We start from the raw sequence: 21,068 nt of genomic DNA, 5'->3' as shown, positions 1-21,068 counted from the left end.
ACACACACACACACACACACACACACACACACGCATGCGCACGCACGGCAGTAAAGATGCCCACTGCCTTTCACAAAGAAAGACTCGCCTTTATTCTGAGTATGTCTTTCTTACTTCCAGAATGTTAAAATGTCCTTTCTTTTGCAGAAGGATTGTGATAATAGATACTCATTACCATTAATGTTTTACTTTGCAAAACAAAAAGCTGGTGGTCCTATGTTTGTACCTCTCTCTCTCTCTCTCTCTCTCTCTTTATCTCTCTGTGTGTGTGTGTGTGTGTGTGTGTGTGTCTTCTTTGTAACTGGTCTGTGCAATACCTTGAACCATTGAACTGGATGACCTGTACAGCTTGTAAAGCTCTGATATACTCCAGCTCAGACGCTGCCCTACTGTTTGTCAGTAACATTAATTAACTCATTAAAAAGTCAGGATAAAGTGAAGGTTTCACAACTTTCCCTGTCCTGTTTCCGTTTGATGCCTCACTAGGGACAGGAGGCATGGTGCAGTGGACCGAGTTCAGACTTGAGTTTGAATCCTGGCTCTGTCACTTCTGTGTGGCTTTGGGTAAGTCACTTAACCTCTCTGAGTTTCTGTTCCTTTGTCTGTAAAGCAGGTATCATGCTGCCTACCTCAGGGACTGTGGCAAGACAGACAGTGCCATTTACAAAGCTCTCACCCTGAGCTGGCCTCAGTAAGTGGGAGCTACACTCTTGGTGGTTATGATCAGCTGCAGGCCTGCAGGATCACAGCGTGCGTCCTCCTGAGCCCAGCCATATCGCAAGCCCTGAGAGGGGAGGTAAAGCCTGAGAGGTCCACTGAGGCCCCGCCCTCTCACTCTGGCACATGCCCCACAAAGGGTCCCTGAACTGTGGCACGCTAAGTTGCAGTCATAAGATATGAGCAAATCCATATAGGATTTTTCCAATACGAAGGGCCCCGATGCCCTTCAAAGCACTTTCCAGGTCCTCCACCTCTCCCCTAACCTGATTTCCTCATTGATGGCATCCAGCTGCTCCTGCAGCATCATGGCCAGGGTCTGGGCATCTGAGTGGCCACTGGGGGAGACAACGTCTGTGGAGCCCACCAGACCTCCTGGCTCATCCTCATCCACGTCGGAGATCTCAGGGTCACTGTCAAAGGCAGGGGCGGCTGTCGGGGCCAGCATCCCAGGCAATGGAGAAGTCTCCCAGTCCTTAGCAAAGGAGGAGGGTAAAGGAGTCATAATAAGACACCCAGATAATTGCAGAGCAGGACGCTCCCTACCTCTACCCAGCAGCACTGACATCTCCTGGGAGCTGGCTGAAAATGCCACAGCACCAGACCTACTGACTCAACACCTGCATTTTAACAAGACCCCTGGGTGATGTGTTTGCACAGTACAGTCTAAGAAATACTGCTCAAACTAATTGAAAAAGCTAGCTAGCAGTGGTTAAGAAGAGAGTCCAGAGAGAGCCTGCCTTGGTTTAAATCTCAGCTCCAACAAATTCTAGTTGTGTAACCACAGGAAAATTGTTTAACCTCTCTGTGCCTCAGTTTCTTCATTTGTAAAATGGGGATGGTAAAGTACTTACTCATAGATAGCTGTGAGGATCAAATGAGGAAAATACATGTAAAGCCCTTAGCACAGTGCCTGGCACAAAGCGAGCACCATATAAATGCTATCAGTTTCCATCCACACAAACTCAAAGGCTGACTACACCCAGGGAACCAGAAAGGCCAAGCAGGCCTGACGAGACAGTCGGCAGAGTTTCAATTCATCGCAGGGCAGCATGGTCAACCCCGAGAGGCGGTGGCTTCTCTGAAATCATCCTACAAACCTATCCAGTGGACAAAGGCCCAGAAGAGGGAAAGGCAGAAAACTGAGCAGGGAGAGCCAGAAGAGCAGAGGAGGAAGGGGGCCAGGGACAGAAAGGTACTCTAACACCCTTCTACGACCCGAGTCCCCTAGCTCCCCTTCAGGGCTCCCGCAGCCTCTCAGCTCCTGGGCAGCTAATATGTTCTTATAAACAGAAGAAGTAAAGAAGTGGGGAGAGAAAGAAAAAGAGGCACCTTCAGACTGTGACTCCCCCATAAGACTAGGGGTTTCTCAACGGCAGAAATGAACCTTCCCAAGACTAGGAGCTCCCTCTTTCTCCATCTATATCCTCTAATACCCCAGTAAACTAAATGCCATTTAGAGGACCTGGGCTCAGGACAAACCACGATGAATAATCGCACTTTCCCAAAAGATAGAACTCGGCATTTTTCTGCCCCATATGTTTCCTCATTCTCCCCTAATCTCCCTGGGCAGACGCAGACAGCGTGAACCCACAGCTGCTTCTCAGAAGACTCCCAGGTCCAGGGCCAGTTAACCTGTCATCCCTCCCTCATCTCCCCCGTGAACCACAGCTTTTGTTCCAGAAAGCTTGCCAATTCCATCTTACCCATGAAGCCCCCACCCTGACCACCAGACACACACGCCTGCACGCCCAGGCACACGCACACACACTTCAGTGGGGCCTCAGGGACTGGCTGGCTGCCCGCCAGCTCCACCCCTTGCCCACCAGGAGGCCAAGGCAAGGGGGGCACAGCTGTTGCAGCTGACGGTGGCCTCAACCCCAGGGCTGCAGCTGTCGTTGACACAGGGGAGGGAAGGGGAAGGATTTGCCCCACACACCAGCCGTCTGCGTAACTGGAGCCAGGCACGCGGCCGAACTGACCCCAAACTCCCTGAGGAGACCCCTCCGCCCCCTCACCTTGGCAGACTCTTCCCTCAATGCCGAGTAGCGGCGATGCGCGCCTGGGGATACGTGGGTGGTTGCGCCCAGGGAGAATCGCACATCTGCTGCACTGCCCATGTGTGACCTGGAGCAGGGACAGGGGAGAGAAAGACAGGCCCTGAGGACTGAGAGCCCCAGCTCACCCCCAGCAGGCACAAAGAGTCAAGGGATCTTCAGCTCAGAGAAGTCTTAGCAGGACACGGAGCTGTCACAAATGTCTGAAGAGCTGCCATGTAAGCAAGAGAGGAGACATATGCTCTGGTGCTCCAGGGGTCAGAATGAGCCAGGGCAGAACGTTCCAGAGAGTGGCTTTCCATATGGCATAAGAAGGAACTTCTAATGGCAAGGGTTGGCTTATGATGCAACTGGTGGCTTTTAAAAAGTTGAGCTCCCCAGCAAAGAGGTATTGGAGCAGAGGCTCTCTGGCCATCTGACACATATGGTGCAGGAGGGCTCCCGGCACTGGGACAGGTTGGAAGGGATGATGTCTAAAGATCCTTCTCACTCTGAGAGTCTCTGTTTCTTGGTCTTCTACCCAGCACTTTTCCTCGGGTCTCCCCATAATCTGGACTGAGTCCCTGGTTAAAATTCAAGCCAGGCATACTCTCTATCCCCAGGAAGCTTTAGGAGGCCCCGACACTGTCAGAAACACGAGCTAGAGAAAACACTTGGAGTGCTCCAAGAGTCTATTCCAACCTGAGATTTTCGGACCCAAGCAACAATCCCGGGGAGTATCTGGAAGCCTCCCCTAGGCACCACGTCCCTGTGCCTTCCCACTTGGAACCTTTGAGGGAGCCCGGAACAAAGGGACACGCAAGCCTGCAGCAGACTATGCAAGTACACAGGGTCCCTGGAGGGACAGGGGAGTTCTTGCATATTCCCCTTTTCTCCCTCAACTCAGCTCCAATTCCATGAAGTATCCAGCGATTCTATAGTCAAACCAAAGAATGCCCAACCATTATGGGAAGCCGAGCAGTGGCAAATGGCCTGGTGTACTATGGGCTGTGTTTTACTAATTGAGGGGTTGTCCTGGTCAGGATGGGAGACGTAGGAGAAATCCCAACTGCTGTTACCTGTCTCCATCCTCTGCTTCTCTTCATACCTATATACAGTAATTCCTGGCGAACGTGGAGATGGCACTTAAGCCCCTACCACTCCAGACACCCATGGGCTTCTCTTCTTCAAGCTCGATGTCCCCTTCCCTATTTCAAGCACTGCCCCTCCACACGCCCATGTGCATATTTCCATCCACCGTTCTTCACGGTAGTTCGTCCCCACTTCCTGGATAGAGCAAGCACATGACCAAAGGGAATGACAGGTTTCTGATCTAAGAGACTGGTTTGGAAAGAAAACAGCCAAAAGCCATGAGCCTTGAGTGGCACCAACCACTTCAGTCTCCTCTGTCTTCACCCCACCTCTCTGGCCTGGGGACTGAGGACAGGCTCAAGGTCTGAGTTCAACACCAATCGCTCCACAAAATGTGGGGGGAAAAGCAGAGGTTCCCTCAACATGGGTCTAATTCAAGCATTAGGAGATAAACTCCATCTCTTACAATGCCAAGACCATAGGATTGCCATGGCGTCCCAAATTCCAGTACGGAAGTTTCCGATGCTCCACTCCAATCTCTCCTGCTGCCTTTCTGCCCACTGCCTGAACTTGGGTGGGCCTTGACTCTCAAGAGAACTGGAATGAGTAGCTCTCACTGCCAGTGAGCCTTGCGGGACACGGGTAAGCAAGGGACCTGCAGACCTCTCTCAAGGGTGTGCCCTCTGTCAAGGAGGCAGAAAGCATGGCCTATGTCCTACCGCAGTGGAGACAGGGCACTGTCTGTCTGATAACTCGCCTCTCAGCAGCCCTCAGAGGAGAGGTGCTCCCTCCCAAACTGCCCAAGTAAGCTGGGTGACTCTGACCAAGTTCTCCAAGCCTCAATGTCCCAGCCTGAATAGGAGGAGGACCTTGAGGTCCTGGGCATTTTTTTTTTGGAAGGAAGTCTCCTTCCGCAGGGTCCATCAGGACCCCATTCTGGTGCACCCAGCCTCTGGCGCTGCAGTACCTGGAGTGGACGCCGTCCACAAACGGCCCCCCTCGGCCCTTCAGCTGGTCCACCTCTTGGCGCAGCTTCTCAATCTCTTCAGACAGGCGGCCCTGTGCCAGCAGACCCGGGGTGGGGGAGGGGGCCAGGGAGGGGCAGAGAGGGAGGGAGGGAGGGAGTGAGAGAGGGACAAAGAGGACAGCAGAGTTGCAGAGAAGCTGAAGAATGTACTACAAAGTCCAAAATCAGGGGCCCCAGGCCAGGCCCACAGATGACACCAAAAGGGAAGAGGTCCAACCGGAGAGTGAGTGGAAGGATGGGCAGAGGGGCAGGGCCGGGAGGGGGTCTGTCTGGGAAGGGCTCTGCTAGCCTAGACTGCTGACCCCTCACCACTGCACAAACGCACAGCAGGTGAGGCGGGGCAGCAGAGGGCCCCAGCGCTCTCCCAGACCTCACAGACACTGCTAAGGCTAGGACAGAGGTGAACCCTCCCAGAATCACCAGGCTCTGGCCGCACCAGGTTTGAGGCCCCCCTCAAATCCTGGGGTAGAGCCCCTCCCTGGGCCCTGCCTCTCTGCTGTCCACCTTTGCCCTACACTTCCAGCCTCAGTTTCTTCTTCACCTGCAGGCAGTGACGCACCTACCATGATGGGCCCTATTGAGGAATCACGGAACAGCGTATGTAGTGCACTAACATATGCGCTAACACTGCTGGGTATCGGAGCAGCTGCGTGAAAAGCAGGGTGTCCTTTCCTCCCTGCAACCCGGCCCTCCCAGGCTGGGCGGGGCTGGCCACAGCCGGGTACCTTGTGGTGGTGCTGCTCCTCAATCTGCCGCTGGGAGCTCTCCAACTCCTGGATCAACGTGTTCTGGGGGAGAGCAGCTGTGAGCCAGGCCCCTGCCTTCCTCTCCCAATCCAGACCTGAGCCTCCAGGTATGTAGTATCAGCCCCACCTCTCCAGCCTGGCCAGCCACCCCAGTGAGACCCCATCTGCACCTATCGCAGTCCCGCCTTCCCACCCCACACTAACCTCTGGCATCCCAACCCCGCCCCTCCAGGCACCTTCTCCTCCAGGGCTGCCATGCGCTCCTTCAGGTGGAGCTGTAGACGCTCGTTGGACTCGCTGAGCAGCCGGTCCACTGTGTCTGACAGCCGCTTGTTGTGATCTTCATTCATCTTCTCCCGCTGGCGCACCTGCACAGCCACCTACCTCGCACCAGGCCGCCCTCACCAGAGGCCCCACCCTCTCCTGCTGGGGTTCGACTCCTCTCATCCTCTAGGAGCCGCTCTCTCCACTCTCCTGACCACCTCCTCCTGCACCTGCCAGCCCCTCCCACCCTCTGTGGCTCTGTCCCTGGTCAGGCCCTTCCTCCATGCTCCTTCCACAGACCACCCTGGGAGCCTGCCCTGGGGTAAGGAAGGGGCCTGTGGGCCCAGCCTGGTGCCCTCACCCGTGCCAGCTCCTGGTTCTTCTCCTCCAGCTGTCCTTCCAGCTGCCGCAGGTGCTCCTCAATGTTGCCATGCCGTTCTTCAGCCTACGGGCAGGGATGGGTCGGTGCAGCCCGTAGACCTTGTTCCTCCTGCTCAGGCCCCATATCCCCTGCACCCTAGTGCCAGGGTGGCCCTGGGGATTATGGCCCCTTGTACCAGTGAAGCTCAGCCTCCACCTATCATCTTGGAGCAGAACCTCCATCCCCGCTGCCTTTCTTCCCAGGTACCCCAACACCTGCCAGGTGTCCCCTACCTTTTCCCCGCTCAGGGCTCGCCTTAAAACATCCTGGAGCTAGCAGTTCAAGAGACTGTAAATCCTCCCCGTGCTTCCAGAAAAAGCTCCACTTGAAAGCATGAGCCACCATAAATCTCCATGCTTCCAGACGGATAGAACTACACTGCAGAGCATGGACTCATGCCATGCCCCTGGGTTCAAATCCTGGCTCCTCTTACCACCTGTGTGACCTTGGGCAAGTGATCAAACCTCTATGTGCCTTCATTTCCACAATGTAAAATGTGGGTAATAACAGCACCCAAGCCCATTGGACCTTTGCAAGGACTAAATGAAATAATCCAAGGCCAACACTGAGAACACAGTGAGCACTCAACAAGTGCCAGACTCGCGTAGCTACTAGCTCTGCTGTTAAACCCGCCCAAGTGGAGGCCTCTCCGCTTCCAGTCATGGATGCCCAGAGATGGAGATACTCCTGTCTCTGCTGGCAAGATATTCTAGAGAGCCACACCTCTTATAGCCAGGCAATCCTTCTTTCAGCTCCTCCTGTGATGACTCACTTGACTGTATGAAACATTCCAGCCATGCCTTCATGTCAGCTTTGGGAAATACTAAAGCTGACTACCCAGCAGCCCACACATAACAACCTCTGCTGTGATTTCAACCCAATCCCTCATTCCTCGAGGCTAGAATGACCTCTGAGACCATTCTGTCTACCACCACCATAGAGATAAGGACACTGAGGCCGGGTTAAGGCAGGGACTGGCTTTTCCCAGGTCGCAGAGCTAGTCACTGGCAGAAGCAGTGTTGGTCCTGGGTCTGCTGGGACACAGCCGGGCTGCAGTTCTGTCCTCGAAGCAGCTGAGCTGCACACTGGCTGGCCAGCCTCTCCCTTCCAAGCACCATGCCTGGTGCTTCCTAAACACAGGTCTCCCCGCCACAGGTTCCGAGAGAGCCACGGTGATCCCATATGAGGCTGACCAGCTGAAAACACTGCTAAATCCTTTTGATTAACCCCTGCATGTCTAAGTCCGTGCATTTACCTGGCTCTTCCAGAACCTATGCCGCATACCTCTCAGAATTACTACTGCATAAAGCATCCATTAAATAGAGGATAGTTTCTATTAGGCTTCATAACTAAAACAGAAAACTGGAATGCTGAGCTTGACTTTGTATTTAATTTCGGATGTTTCTTTCTCTAAATAAAATTATATTCTCTTTTCTTCATCCTAAAATTGCAGGATTCAAACAACCAGAGGCAGTCCCTAGCTCTAGAATGCTTCAATTTGGCAGTCAAAGATGTACTCAACCTAACCCCCACCCCTTCCCCTTCAGGGAGGTATATACCATATCCCTTCTAAGGTTTCATCTTTCCAGAGATGAAAGTCCTAATCTTTCTGCTCTAGCCCCAAACGAAAGTAAGTATTCACGACAACAGCGTAGATGATTAAAAAAAAAAAAAAAAAAAAAAAAAAACACTTTGCATCAACATAGTTTCATCTCCTTCAAGTACTTTTACATCCCTTCTTATGAGACTGTCACCTCCCTGCAGAGTGATGAGGACAGGCATTATTCTTCCAACTGACAGGCACAAGGCAGTGTGCTCCCTGGAGTCACACCGCGGGAAGCGGTTTTCTGGTTCCTGGCCCAATGCGCCTCCCACGCGCTCCCTTCCCTGCCTGGCTCCCTGAGAGCTCAGAACATGGGGGACAGAGGCAGATCCCAGGCCCCTGGCCCACTTGCCTTGGTGAGGGCTGCAATTCTCTGGGCCAGCTCAGCCTCCACCTCTGGCAGCGTCTCTGCCCTGCGCATGGTCTGCTGCAGCTTCTGCTCTGCCGCCTCCAGCAGCTCCTGCAGTTGTCGGGCCTTCTCCTCACACTAGCAACGTGGGGGTGGTGAAGTGACTCAAGAGGGAGCACTGAAGCCCCCACCCCTAACCCAGCCTCGGCAGAGAGCAGATGACAGGTCAGAAGCAGCAACGGACAATCTTGGTTGTTGGCTGCCCAAGATGCCTGACTTCCCCTTTCGAAGGGCGAACTGCTAGACCCAGGGGCTCCTCGGCCACTGCGGGTAGGTTCACAAGGACACCTCCAGGGCTAAGAAGAATGCCCCCCACCCACCCACCCTGAGGAGGTACCTGGCGGTGCAGGGACTCCTTGTTGGCCAGCTCGTTCTCCAGCTTGTCATTGAGGTCATGGATGGATGTAGCCTCGCGCTGAGCAGCCAGGTAACGCTTCTCCAGTGTAGTAATCCGCTCTTCCATGTCCTCCTTCTGGGCCAGAGCCTGGGAGAAGAGGGGACGAGGGGAACGGTCAGCAGCCTTTCCCTGCCTCCATCCTATCTACGCCTCCCCACCCACACCTGGCTGACTGGAACCCATTAAGGGGCATGAGCTACACTCCCCTGTCAGTTTCTGGCCTTGGTCCACCCCTTCCATGACTGCCCCACACAATGGACCCAGGCAAGTAGGCAGGTGTTCAGTCTCACGCCCCCAAGCCCTTGCTGGCCCTCCCTCCACACCCTCCACGATGAGGTCCCGCAGCAGGCCTGCACCCTCACACACCTCCCGGAGGTCCCGCTGATGCTTGTTGCTCAGCTCCTCTGACTTGATGAGGTCCCGGCGGGCCGTGCCCAGGTCCTCCTCAAGTTCGGTCACGGTTGCTGTCAGGGTGACGAGTCTCTCCCGGGCCTGGCTCAACTCAAAGTTCTGCTTCTCTAGGAGCTCCTGCAGCTCCTCTACCCGGCCAGCATCCTCCTCCAGGGACAGTGAGCTCTGTGAGTCACAGGAGCATCCCAGCCACCCCTATCCCAGGGGGTAGGAGGAGGAACAGCACACCCAGAGCAGGTCCCAGCTGTGCCCCCAACATCACAGCACTCCTCCAGCTACAGTTTCCTCCCTCTGCACCCCAGGAGGTCTCCTGACAATGACCAAACACCTTGCTATCCTGTGTCTCTCTTGAAAAACAAGTTTCTAGTTTTATCTGCTATGCCAGCCTCTTGTAACCCAGGAAGGGGCATGACTGGGGGAACAAAGGCTCAGAGAGAGGAGAATCTTGCCTGATGCTGCCACACAAGGCAGAGGGAACCTAACAATTCAAGTAGACAAGCATACGACGTGCCCAGCGTGTGTTGGGCACTAAAATAAAAATCTACAGATTTCTTTGCAGATGAAGTGGGGAGAAGAAGAAAAGATAAGTGGGAATATTGGAGAAAGCCCCAGATTTAACTCAAGCAGTTAGTGAGCTTCCAGCCTCCCATCCTGGGGAACACATGGCCCCTGCTACACAGCTCCCATGACCTACCTTCCACAGGCGCTTAGGCCCCAGCTCCACAGTCCCTTCCTCATCTGCTGCTCCATCCCGGACCCCTGCCCCCTGCTGCAGGGCCGACACCTACAGGGCACACGCCCCGGGGCGATAAGTCAAAGAGAAGAGAACCTCCCATACATTTCAGACCCTTCCCAAGCCCCTGCCTTGGTTAAACAGGTGCCTCCTAGAAAGCAGTGCTCAGCCTAGCCTCGCCTAGCAGCCTCCAGCTGCAGCAGGAAGAAATCCGATGAGAAACAGAGTAGGGCACAGGCGTGAACCAGCCTGGACTTCCAGGGGCTGCAGACGGAGAGTGAGCAGTCAGCTTACCTGCTGGTGGGCACCTGCCAGCTGCTCCTCCAAGGTGGTGACTCGCTCCAGCGCTGCCCGGAGCCGCTCTCGCACCTGCTCAAGGTAATGGGAGATGGAGGAAGAAAGGGGGACCCCACTTGAGTCAGGCTGGAGGAGCCTGGGCTTCGTCTACTGAGCTTGAGGGCAGTGAAGGGCCTGCTAAGAAGCACATTTGCAGGAGGGAGCCTAACAGGAGGATTGAAGTGAAGACAATGGTTGAAGGGAGCCAGGGTTTCCTAAATACCAGATACAGAAATCTCAGAGAAGGGATACATGGGAGGCTCTAGGCAGGCTGGCTGGAGGGGCGGGGGACTAGCGGGCAGATGGGCACCTTCTCATCCAAGGCCTTGTGGTGCTCAAACAGTGACTTGAGGGCCTTCAGCACCTCCACCTCACTGGAGACCCCCGAAGGTGACTGGGCCTGGCGCTTCACCACAGTCATCCGCAGTGACCGTTCATGGCGGGACACCAGGCACTCCAGATGTTCCAGAAGCAGCTAGCAGGGAGCAGGGGAGGGCGACAGGGAGGGCTGTAAGCATGTGCCCAAAGGGCTACAAGCAGGGCCCACGTGATCCCCGAGCAGACAAGAGTACAGCCATACCACTGTTAAAACGCTGAAATACTTCCAAAGTGGCACAGAGCCGCTGCCCCAACTGATACTACACAAGCCAGCTGCCCGGCCTCTCCCCAGGACCCTGAGCTTTCTGTGAACCAGCAACTGCAGGTGGAGAGCCCTGCACTGGTGGTTAAATTGTGTGGCTCTCACCCCAGGATGGGAGACAGGAAGAGGGAAGGATGGGGCTTGAGCTAGGGCTGTGCCTGGCCCCACTCTTGCCTGCTCTCTCAGTTAAGGTGTTCACAGCACACCCCCATACACACACACACACACACACACACACACACACACACGCGCGTGCACACACACACACACACACGGTCATCCCCACTTACCCGTGTGTTATTCCTTTCTGCTTTCAGCTCTGATATCTCTTCCTCCCGCTCTAGAAGCTGCTCCCGACACATGCTCAGCTCCCGAGTTAAGGTGGCAAATTCCTGAAAACCCCCCCAAGGCCCCTCAGTGCTTGAAGATTCACCCCCAAAGCAGTGTTCTGCAGGCACAAGTCAGTGGTGGGATCCTCTCACCCATCCCTTACTTCCATTACCTCCCCAACTAAATCCCAGTCCATCCGCACTGCTGGTCACTAAACCTGCAGCTAGCATGTGCTTCTCCAGAGGGGGCCACATCTTTGGGCCCTCCATGCGTTCCACGTGTTAGAATCCAAGGGAACAAGTTGTACACAGGAGTGAGACAGTCACTGAGTCTGCTCTGCAGGCCCTTCCCCATCTGGCCTCCAGTATGACCAGATTACGTCCTCCCGCCCACTTGGCATTTCCATTTCTCCAGGAATTCAATGACATTTTCCTTTAGAAACTGATGGAGGAGAGTTCTGCATCTGGTTTGGGGGAATGAGGTCCAAACAGAAACTGATGGATGTGAAAGCGGGACGAGAAGGCTGGTGCAGTGGCTCATGCCTGAATTCCAGCATTTTGGGAGGCTGAGGCTGGTGGATCACCTGAGGTTAGGAGATGGAGACCAGCCTGGCCCACATGATGAAACCTCATCTCTACCACAAATACAAAAATTAGCTGGGCATGGTGGTGTACCTATAATCCCAGCTACTCTGGAGGCTAAGGCAGGAGAATCACTTGAATCCCGGGGAAACGGAGGTTACAGTGAGCTGAGATTGCACCACTGCACTCCAGTCTGGGCAACAGGGCAAGACTCCATCCCAAAAAAACTAAAAAAATAAAATAAAATAAAAGAGGGAAGAGAAAGAGGTTTTGAAGACAATGTCTGCATGAGCGCCTCAGGGAGCTCCTCCAGCCCCATCCCAGGGCTTTGCAAATTGCAAGTAGTGGGTAAAATAAGCGGATCCAAGGACCTACCTAAACAGGAGCAAGACAGCCTGCGGACCTGCCCAGTCAGGCTTCCTAGGAGCCCTGCTCAACCAGGCAAGGGCTGTGTCTCAGCTCCTGATGCCGAGGCACTTGCCCTGGCTTTACCAAATAACCATGTGCCAAGTATTACTTCTAGAGGGGTCCATTTCCACACTGTCAGGCCCAGATGCCTTCAGAGACTTTGCCGGCCCACCCTCCTCCATCAGGACAAGCATACAGGAGTGAGAGGCTGCTCCCACATTCCAGGCTCATCGTAACCTGTGTAACTAAACATCACCTCCTTCCAGGGAGGTTTTCAGATGAGTGGCCCAAACTCTGTGGATGTCCGAGTCCTGAGAGTGATGCAATTGGCCTCACCCCTGTCCTAACCTGCAGCCTCCCTCACACACCAAGGATTCATGCATGACCAAAGGAAGAACTCCCAAACCCTTCTCATCACTCCAGATAGGGCAAAAGGGGCTAGAGGGGTTGTGGGAGGGAACAAGGGACAAGAGATGCCAGAGCATGAGAAACCATGAACCTCTGACATTATTACTTATTATTGCCTTTCTATCAGGGCCATGGCCAAAGGTGGGCAAGGTCAAGCATCTCATACTCCAGAAGCCCAGGCCTGATGCTGCGTCGTCCCTCAGCTTATGCACGCACACAATCACACTTTCACAGGCATACACACTCATGTACGCATGCTTGTACCCAGAGACAGGACTTGACAGCCTGCCACCCAGCCCTATACCATGACGCCATCACCAAAAGGCTGGTGCTGCACCCTCTCCTGGTCTCAAGCTCAGCAGCTGTCTTATCTCCTCCCTCACAGGATACCTGTCCCCTCCCTCCCCACCTCTAGCTTATCTGACACACTGCTGTCTACAAATCTCCCAAACCACAATGCTGTCTACAAATACAGGAGACAGGGTCTCCTCTGTCACCCAGGCTGGAGTACAGTGGCTCAATTTCAACTCACTGCAGCCTGGACCTCCTGGGCTCAGGTGATCCTCCACCTCAGCCTCCCGAGTAACTGGGACCACAGGCATTTGCCACCATCCCCAGCTAATTTTTGGATTTTTTGTAGAGATAATGTTTTGCCACATTGCTCAGGCTGGTCTTGAACTCCTGAGAGCCTCCCAAAGTGCTAGGATTACAGGAGTGAGGCACTGCACCCAGCCTACAAATATAAACTTTTTACCTGTTTTTTAAACTTCTCTCTCGTGTCATTTCCATATCCCCTAAGACCCAGTCAACCTGGATCACCTGCTGTTCCTAAACACCAGCATGCCCTCCTAACACCACATCTTGGCTCAGTGGACTCCCTCCCCCTGGAAAACCTCTGTCACCACCCGATGAAATCATAACCATTCTTCAAAGCCCATCTCAAAGGATACAGCCTTGCTGGGAGCTTTCCAGGCTCCCCAGTGGGAGGCTCTCTCCCTCTCCTGAAAGCCATTTGGAGCAGTGGTCAAGAACACCAACTTGGGAGTCCATCATTCAACCACAAGTATGTGTGAGCACCTATCATGTACCAGGTCCTGTGCAGGTCACTGGGGACATAGTGACAAGAAAGACACAACCCCTGCCCTCATGAAACTTCAGCGTGGGAAGTTGAGTAGGCCTGGGATCAAATCTCAGCTCTGTCCCTGTTAGCTGTATGACCTTGAACAAGTTACCTGACCTCTCTGAGCCTCATTCTCTGATCTGTAAGACAGAGGTAACAGTCCTCCCTCCAGGTGTTGGTATGAGAATTAAACGAGCCAATGTATAAAAAGCGCTTAGCCCAAGCCATCAAAGGCTCCAGGTGTTGGTATGAAAATTAAACAAGCCAATGTATAGAAAGCACTTAGCCCAAGCCATCAAAGGCAGCTATTTTTATCACTGATACTGTGCTTAATAACCCTTTTGGGCCTCTCTTATCTTCCTCTGCATTCTCTCCAGTCACATGGGTTGTGTGTCTCCTTCCTAGTCTGTGAGCTCCTTGGAGTCAGGAACCAGCTCATTCACTCCAGGGCAAGTTCAGAGCCCCATGTGAAGTGAAAGAAGAGGGCCCCACCTCCCCACCCGGCTGCTTTACCAGGGCTCCATATTCTTGTCCACCAACCATCACTTCTGCTTCGGAAACTCACCCACCCAGACCCAGCCCTGGTTCTCCTCCCCTCATCCGGGAAGGGCCTGGTGCTGAGGCTCGAGCTGTTCGGCTCCTCAGGGCTGCCTCCCCAACCCCAGCAGCACTGACCCTCACTGGGTCAGCATGGGCCATGCCATGTGTCTAGAACTGGCTTTCAATACCCATCTCTCCGCCCATACGGGGGGCGGAGAGGGCAGGATGTTCCCTCAGTCACTGTGAGCACTGCCTCACAGACATACAACCTGCAGCCCTCTCTGGGCCGGGTTACCAGGCAGAGTTCACAGCTTCTTTTTTGTTGTTGTTGTTTTTGTTTTGTTTTGTTTTGGAAGTATTTACTGTTTTTTTGTTTATTATTATTATTATTTTTTAAGATGGGGTTTCGCCATGTTGGTCAGGCTGGTCTTGAACTCCCGACCTCGGGTGATCCGCCCGCCTTGGCCTCCAAAGTGCTTGGATTACAGGCGTGAGCCACCATGCCCGGCCGGAGCTTCTTTGACAAGCAGCAGCTAAACAGTCCAAGAACCAAATTACCCAGGCTCCTGCTCCCTCCTGCATCCCCAGAGCATGCGCCTTGCCTAGGATATCTACCAAGTGGGTGGTAAGTAGGCATCATCAGGGAGCTCAGGGCCAATGCAGTGAGGGAGAAATAGGTGCAGTGCTGAAAAACTTGGCCTCTATCGGCACTTAGCCCCAGGCTCAGTTCCTGCCTCCACCACATACCACCTGGATGGCCATGAGCAACTTACTCATCTCTGCCAGCTTTAGTTCTGTAATTTGTACAACGGGATGATGGTGGTAACAGCACCAACTTCAGAGTCATAAGAATTTAGTGAGAGAATCCTTACAAAATGCCATAGAAAGGACACAGTACATGGGACTACAGGACAGCTGGTAGTTGTGCTGATGAGGAGCACAAGACAGAATGTCGGGATGTCGAGATATCTGGCTTCTAGACTCAGCCCTGCCTATCATCTTCCATGTGATACCTCTTGCTTTTTTCATCTGTGCAATACTGGAGCTGGACGAGACGATCACTAAGGCTTCTCCCGTCTCTACTGCCTGTGATTCCCACCTGCCACCTCCAAGAATAGGGCACTAGAGAGGAGCAGGCAGGCAGGTTTCTTGCCAGTCTGGGGTGCCACCTGCTGGCCGTCTGCGCTCACTGCAGCTGGCACCTACGGTTGCATTTTCCTACCCCCATCAAACTCCATCCATTTCTCCAGAGCAAACCAATTCCAAACTGAGGAGCTTGGGAGTAAGAGAGAAAGAATTCAAGTAGAGAGATTAAGGAGAGTAAATGCTCGGTGAATTCCAATTGTTGATAGGCAAACAGACGCAGACGAGCTGAGGGCTCAGTGGATCTAGCAGGGCTAGGGGAGAGAAAGGGGTTAAGAGTGATGCAGGCCTTTGGGCCTTACCTGGGGGAGGGCAGAGTTAAGGTGGCGCTGGAGCTGGTCCCGCTCATGCAGGGCGTCCTGGAGCCGGCTCTGCGTGGCTGCCAAGGTCTCCTGACTCTCCCGAAGAGACTCCAGCAACTTCTCCCGCTCATCCAGCATGTTCACCATCAGCTGCTCGAAGTTGGCGTCAGCATCGGCGCCATGGGGGGGCCCCAGGGGGTCCCCCTCGTTGATTGTGGGCATTACCTCACACATGGTGGGGGTGGGCAGGGCCTTCTCAGCGTCAGAGGACAGGGAGGGACTCACAGGGTTGGCACCTCCAGGGGAACCCAGTGCATGGGTCTCAGAGTGGGCAGTGCCAGGCAAGTGGACAGGTGGGCAGGGGCTTCTCCCATGGCATCAGTTGCTTTTGCTCTGAAAGCGGCCTGGGGCCTGGAGTGCCCCTGTGGAGCTGAGCCAGAAGGCCTGGCTTAACTTCTCAGGGCTGGGGCTGGGTGCCCTCTGTCCCCAGACAAGCAGACAGCAGCCAAATGTGGCCATGACAGGCAGGGAGAACAGGGCTGGAAGATAGCCCTTCTCTTAGACTGAGCACCGGAGCCTGGCAGAGTCGCAGCTGGGTCTAGCGACACCCATCGTTTCTGGAGGGCAGTGTGTCTGTGAGAAAAGAGACTGCTGTGAGTACCAGCTGAGTGGTGAAGGGCATCAGGGGAGGGGGTGGAGCAGAGGAGACAGGACCTGAACTAGGATGTTGGGGGAGAGAGGGAGGTGCTGGCTGGCGCATGTCCCTGCTCCAGGCTTACTCACTCTGATGGCGTCTCCTTAGTTCTCCCAAGGAATGCACATGCCTACTGCCTAGCCTCTGCCTCTCCCTGCTCCCCACAGCTGTCAGAAGTGCAGCCACAGTGGCAGTGGTTCCCCTACCCACGTGGCTTGCTGGCCAAATATAGAAATGATTCAGTCAGTGGCAGGGGAGCAGCCGGCAGGATGCCCAGAGTCCTCCTGAGACCTGGGGGTGGGAGGGGAGGAAACAGGGTCTCTGTGCCACCCCTGTCCTTTTCCCCATCACTTAAACCAACCAAGGCAAGTGCAGATGGTTATAAAGAACGCTTAGTGGGAGTGGGTGTGAGTCCTAAAGGCTGGACTCTTGGGGTCATAGGAAACAGGGACAGAGTAGTTCCTGCCCTGGCCACTGGCACAACATGGCTAAGGGTTTGGAGAGGCACAGACTGGGTACCGGAACAGGCAGAGAGCCCTGACCTGCTACACTGTCCATGATTCAGGGAGGTGGCTCTGACTCAAGTCATTCCCCACTTCCAAAACCTGCCAAGGAAGATAGCACACAGGCCTGGCAGACAGCAGGCTTGGATTTTGAGTTCACAGCCTCCCACCTTTGCATCAGAGCGGGGACTACATGATGGAAAGGAACGCCGGGGTGATGTGGGAGTGGGGTGTGCCATTCCTGGGGTGGGGCTACAGTGCGGCCCCTATCATGGCTGTGAATCTGCCCTCTCAGCCCCATTACCCATGGCTGACACTGTAGAAGTCACCACCAAGGTCAGTTAGCATGTGCACAGCCTGGCTCTGCTGATGCCTTGAGCATGGCACAGGAGCCCAATGGTCAGAGTAAAGGAAGCCAGCGATGAAGTAACGCCAAAGTAATGAGAAAGGCCGCTGCAGCTGGGGATTTCTCTGCCTATAATCAGATTCCAACCTCCCTGTCCACATTAGAAAGCTGCCACCTTAGTCGTTTTTCAGAAAGGACTGTCTTCAGAGGCCCCAGCTGCAGGAGAGAAAGGGTATGAAGCCCCCAGCACAGTGATGGGCACACTGGAGGTGCTCCATAAATGATGCTTTTCCTCCTTCCTCTCTCTTATCCTGTGGGAGACACAGGGAAAGCCTTCTGTCCACCTTCAGGGTGAGAATAACAGGCAAACTAGGAGGGTCAGGGTGGGCAAGAGGCATCTGGACCCAGTGTGAGGTGAGAGGTCAGACACTGCACAGGCCTGCGGCAGGACTGAACCCTGCAGGGGAAACACAGAAGAGCCAGGCCTCTCCTACCCAGAGCCCTCCCCAGAGTACCGATGCTCTAGGCAGAAATAGGGGAAAGGAAGAGGGAGACTGGGGAGCAATGCGTGGTCGAGATCAGAGGAAAGTTAGTGCACCAGCTTGAAAATTCAGAGCTCACACTCCTAGCCCTTCTCAGAGGGGTGTAGTAGTACAAGCAGGCATGTGGTCATGCACACACATATGCACATACACATACACACACACATGCATGCACACATACACAAGTGCACACACACATGCACAGAGACAGAAACACAGAGACCTAGAACAGACACCCACGTGGCCACATACACACTCCCATGTATAGAAACCAGACACAAACTCTGGTCAAGGGGATCCTTCCCCAAGCCAGACAGCCACCATGAAGGGTAGGGTCCCAGAAGACTACAGAAGTAAAACGTAGAAGCTTGGTCAGCCTCCTCCTTTCTCCAACATTGCTACTGCCAGGGTAGCCTACTCGTACCTCCCAGCCCCTCAGAGCAGCTAGGAGTGGAGAGGAAGGGCTGCTGCCCAGTCTGGCCAAAGCTGCATCTCCCTGATGCTGATAACTGCAGTTCCTTCAATTTTCCCACCCACCAGGCCCAGGCCCCTCCAACTTGAATGCTCCAGCCCTGAGGCTGAAAGGCCATATGGCCCCAGCCTACCTCCCCAAGCTCAACATCCAGGCCCACCTCCCCATCTTCCCCCACCCCTCCACACACACCAAGATGCCAAAAGAGAAGGCTAGGCTTGGGAAGGGGCCCCTTGTGGCAGAGGTTAACTTTGGAGAAGACTGTAGTGTGCCAGGAAGGAGCTCAGGTACCCCAGCAGTGGCCCCAGCCCACCAGATTCCCAGGCAGCCTGCAGTGTAGCATAAAGGAAGAAGCCCAGAGCAGGGACTCAGGAGACGGGGTTACAGTCCTGCCACAGACCAGCAGGGCGACCTCAGGCTTGTTACCAGTTATTGAGGCCTCAGCTATAAGAGGAAACCCACAACCCTGGTTTTGCCTACCTTAGGGGGATGAGATCTTGGATGGGCAATAAATGAAGAGTAGAAAGCACCCCGTGATTGCATGGGAGTGTGAATTACCTTAGTGTTGGCCTGCTGTGGGTGGAGTTTTTAAAGCTTCTTACAGGAAAGGGGCTGGAGACTTCTCAGGAAGGAAGAGCAGGACCTCAGGCTGCCCACTGTGAGGTACTGGCCATCTGGTCCAACTTGGCTCCCAAATCCTCCTGGTCATTTTGGCAAGTGAGAAGCCGGCTTTGGTTGCTTCTCTTCTCACTAGCCCTTCTCTGGCCTCTCTCTAAACCAGGTGCCAGGGAGCAACTCCACTTCCCCTGGCCAAATGGCATCATGTAGAGCTGGTCTGAAGATGAGCCCAGAGAGGACTGCCAGGCAGATGCCCCGAGATAACTGTCCAGGACCTCCTGCCCCGACCTGTCGGCTGCATGGGCACAGTGAGCAGAAGGGAGCCCTAGGACAGCCACATGGGGCACCTGGCTCCTTCCGGCTCCTCTGGCTCCAGGGCCGTCTTTAAATAGCGCAATTATCATCTCAGCCTCACAGAAGCCTCCTCAACTCCCGCACAATTTCTAAGTCACAGTCACAGGTCCTGATTCAGAGGCGAAAGCTGCCAGTCCCCAAAGCAAGCATTTGCAAGGGGCTTTGCCGGGGAGGAGTGTGGGCAGGCTGTGAAGCAGTGGAAGAGGGCTCCAGAGTGAGTGGGTGTGAGTGCGCGTGTGTGGGGGGTGGGGGATCGGACAAAAAGTAGGCCTTGGGCCTTTAGAAACAGAAGAGGCAACTTGGGGGGCTCACTGGCATCACAATAGTCACCCCCACCTTTTCCTAACACACAGGAGGGATGGGCACTATGGGTCTGTTGCTCTGGCTGGCCCCACACATAGGTCTGGCTCCCTCCTGCCTACCAGATGGCAGGCGCAGCCACGGAGCGAGCTGGACAAGGGCAAGGCTGCCAGCCCCTGCAGAGGCCACAGGCTGGGGCAAGGCTGCTAGGAGCATCTGAGGCGCTATTTAGCTGGGCAAAAACGGAGTCTCCGGGTGACAGCCACAAGGGAAAAGCGGAGGGTCAGACACCACCCAGCTGGAGGTGAGCAGGGAGGATCTGAGGAAATGGGGAAGCCGGGGGTATTCCAGAAAAATAACAATTATCAGAGCTGCTATGAGTCACTCACGTTTACCATGTGCCCAGCACCGTGCTGCCAAGTGACATTGATTAATTTATTTTGGTCCTCATAATTTTTTGCAAGGAAGATGTAATTCTTCTTCCCATTTCACAGAAGTGAGAACTGAGATGCAATGTCATATAACCAAGTGTACACAGCTAGTGAAATGAAGAACTAGGATTCAATTCGTTTGTCTCATGCCAAAGAGGGGTAGGAGAAGGAGGAAGAAGAGAGTGGGGAGGAAGAAGAGACAACTCCTTCAGGCCTCACGTCTCCACCAAGGAACCTTCCCCACCCTCATCAGGTGATGGCAGCCGGAGGACAGCTCCTCTTGGCCTTCCCTGTCTCTCTCCTCCTCCAGCCTGGGGGAAAGCCTCTACACAGCAGCCAACATGGTCATAAGGCCCTGGGGCGACTGAAAGACCCCACTGGGAGGGCCCATCCACCATGCACCCAAATTTCTGCTCCCAGCCCCTAGCTGGCTCCACACCAAGTTGTGGGCAGCTTCCCTGAGTTCCCCACACTGCCCCGACTCCCATAGGTACTGCAGAAACAGACACTCTTCTGAGCCCTCACCCTTCGGGCTCTCAGACTTTCTCCCTGCAGCGGACCTGCAGCCCAGCTCCCCATGCCTCAGGCTGTCCAGAAGCTTCTCTTTCTTCCCTGTCCAGCTCAGCACCCCAAGGAGCCTGGCCCTCACTCATCCTCTCCTCCAGAAATCCAGCCCCACTTCCTCTCCTGCTGCTCCCTAGCCCTTCCCTAGCCCTGCTCACTGGCCTGCTCCCAAGGCCCACCTATAGCGCCTGTTCATCCAGTTCCTCACTGGCCTGCCTCTCATCTCCCTTTCCATGGCAGTCTAATGAACTTAGATCACCCTCTATGCTCATCTCAAACACCACTTCCTCCACGGAGTCCCTTCTGATCCCTCCAATGGGTGAGATCTCTTCCACTGACCCAGCATTGCCCTCTAGTTATACCTGTCTTCATGGGACTTCTCTTACATCATCTCATCTGTAGACCCATCTCTGAGTGCTCTGACACAGGGCCCTAACACACATGGAACTGAACAGACCTGTACTGACAATCATTCCAGGGCAGTCCATCCCTGGCTGGCTTCAAACAAAGGGAACTCTACAACAGAGAAAATTGGCTCAAGGCCTTGGAAGCGTTCCTGTATCTAGCCCTCTTTTTTTTT

The 21,068-nt window shown here is 54.4% G+C and overlaps 1 protein-coding gene across 8 annotated transcripts in view; it reads right to left on the bottom strand.

The window, feature by feature from the left end:
- Window positions 1-21,068, bottom strand: part of PPFIA4 (PTPRF interacting protein alpha 4) — a 52,539-nt gene that overhangs the window by 23,846 nt on the left and 7,625 nt on the right. For 4 of the 8 annotated variants that reach the window (XR_005199631.1, XR_005199633.1, XM_017525342.2 and 1 more), the window contains exons 2-15: window positions 15,665-16,297; window positions 11,123-11,224; window positions 10,503-10,667; window positions 10,151-10,225; window positions 9,818-9,907; window positions 9,079-9,270; window positions 8,653-8,799; window positions 8,259-8,393; window positions 6,244-6,327; window positions 5,855-5,986; window positions 5,598-5,660; window positions 4,813-4,904; window positions 2,736-2,844; window positions 984-1,192 (exon numbers count right to left, since the gene is read on the bottom strand). Coding sequence is in view for 3 of the 8 variants with exons in the window: in XM_017525342.2 (XP_017380831.1) it covers window positions 984-1,192; window positions 2,736-2,844; window positions 4,813-4,904; window positions 5,598-5,660; window positions 5,855-5,986; window positions 6,244-6,327; window positions 8,259-8,393; window positions 8,653-8,799; window positions 9,079-9,270; window positions 9,818-9,907; window positions 10,151-10,225; window positions 10,503-10,667; window positions 11,123-11,224; window positions 15,665-15,898 (1,829 nt within the window). In the remaining 5 variants the exon portion in view is untranslated. Of the gene's footprint in view, window positions 1-983; window positions 1,193-2,735; window positions 2,845-4,812; window positions 4,905-5,597; window positions 5,661-5,854; window positions 5,987-6,243; window positions 6,328-8,258; window positions 8,394-8,652; window positions 8,800-9,078; window positions 9,271-9,817; window positions 9,908-10,150; window positions 10,226-10,502; window positions 10,668-11,122; window positions 11,225-15,664; window positions 16,298-18,701; window positions 18,992-21,068 lie in introns of those variants that run through there. The other 4 variants (XR_005199634.1, XM_037737324.1, XR_005199632.1 and 1 more) reach the window with 3 other exon arrangements.

This window comes from Cebus imitator, unplaced genomic scaffold, assembly GCF_001604975.1.
Source record: "Cebus imitator isolate Cc_AM_T3 unplaced genomic scaffold, Cebus_imitator-1.0 Scaffold38, whole genome shotgun sequence".
Lineage (NCBI taxonomy): Eukaryota > Metazoa > Chordata > Mammalia > Primates > Cebidae > Cebus > Cebus imitator.
The sequence above is the reverse complement of the archived record's forward strand: the minus strand, read 5'-3'. Positions and strand labels throughout refer to the sequence as shown.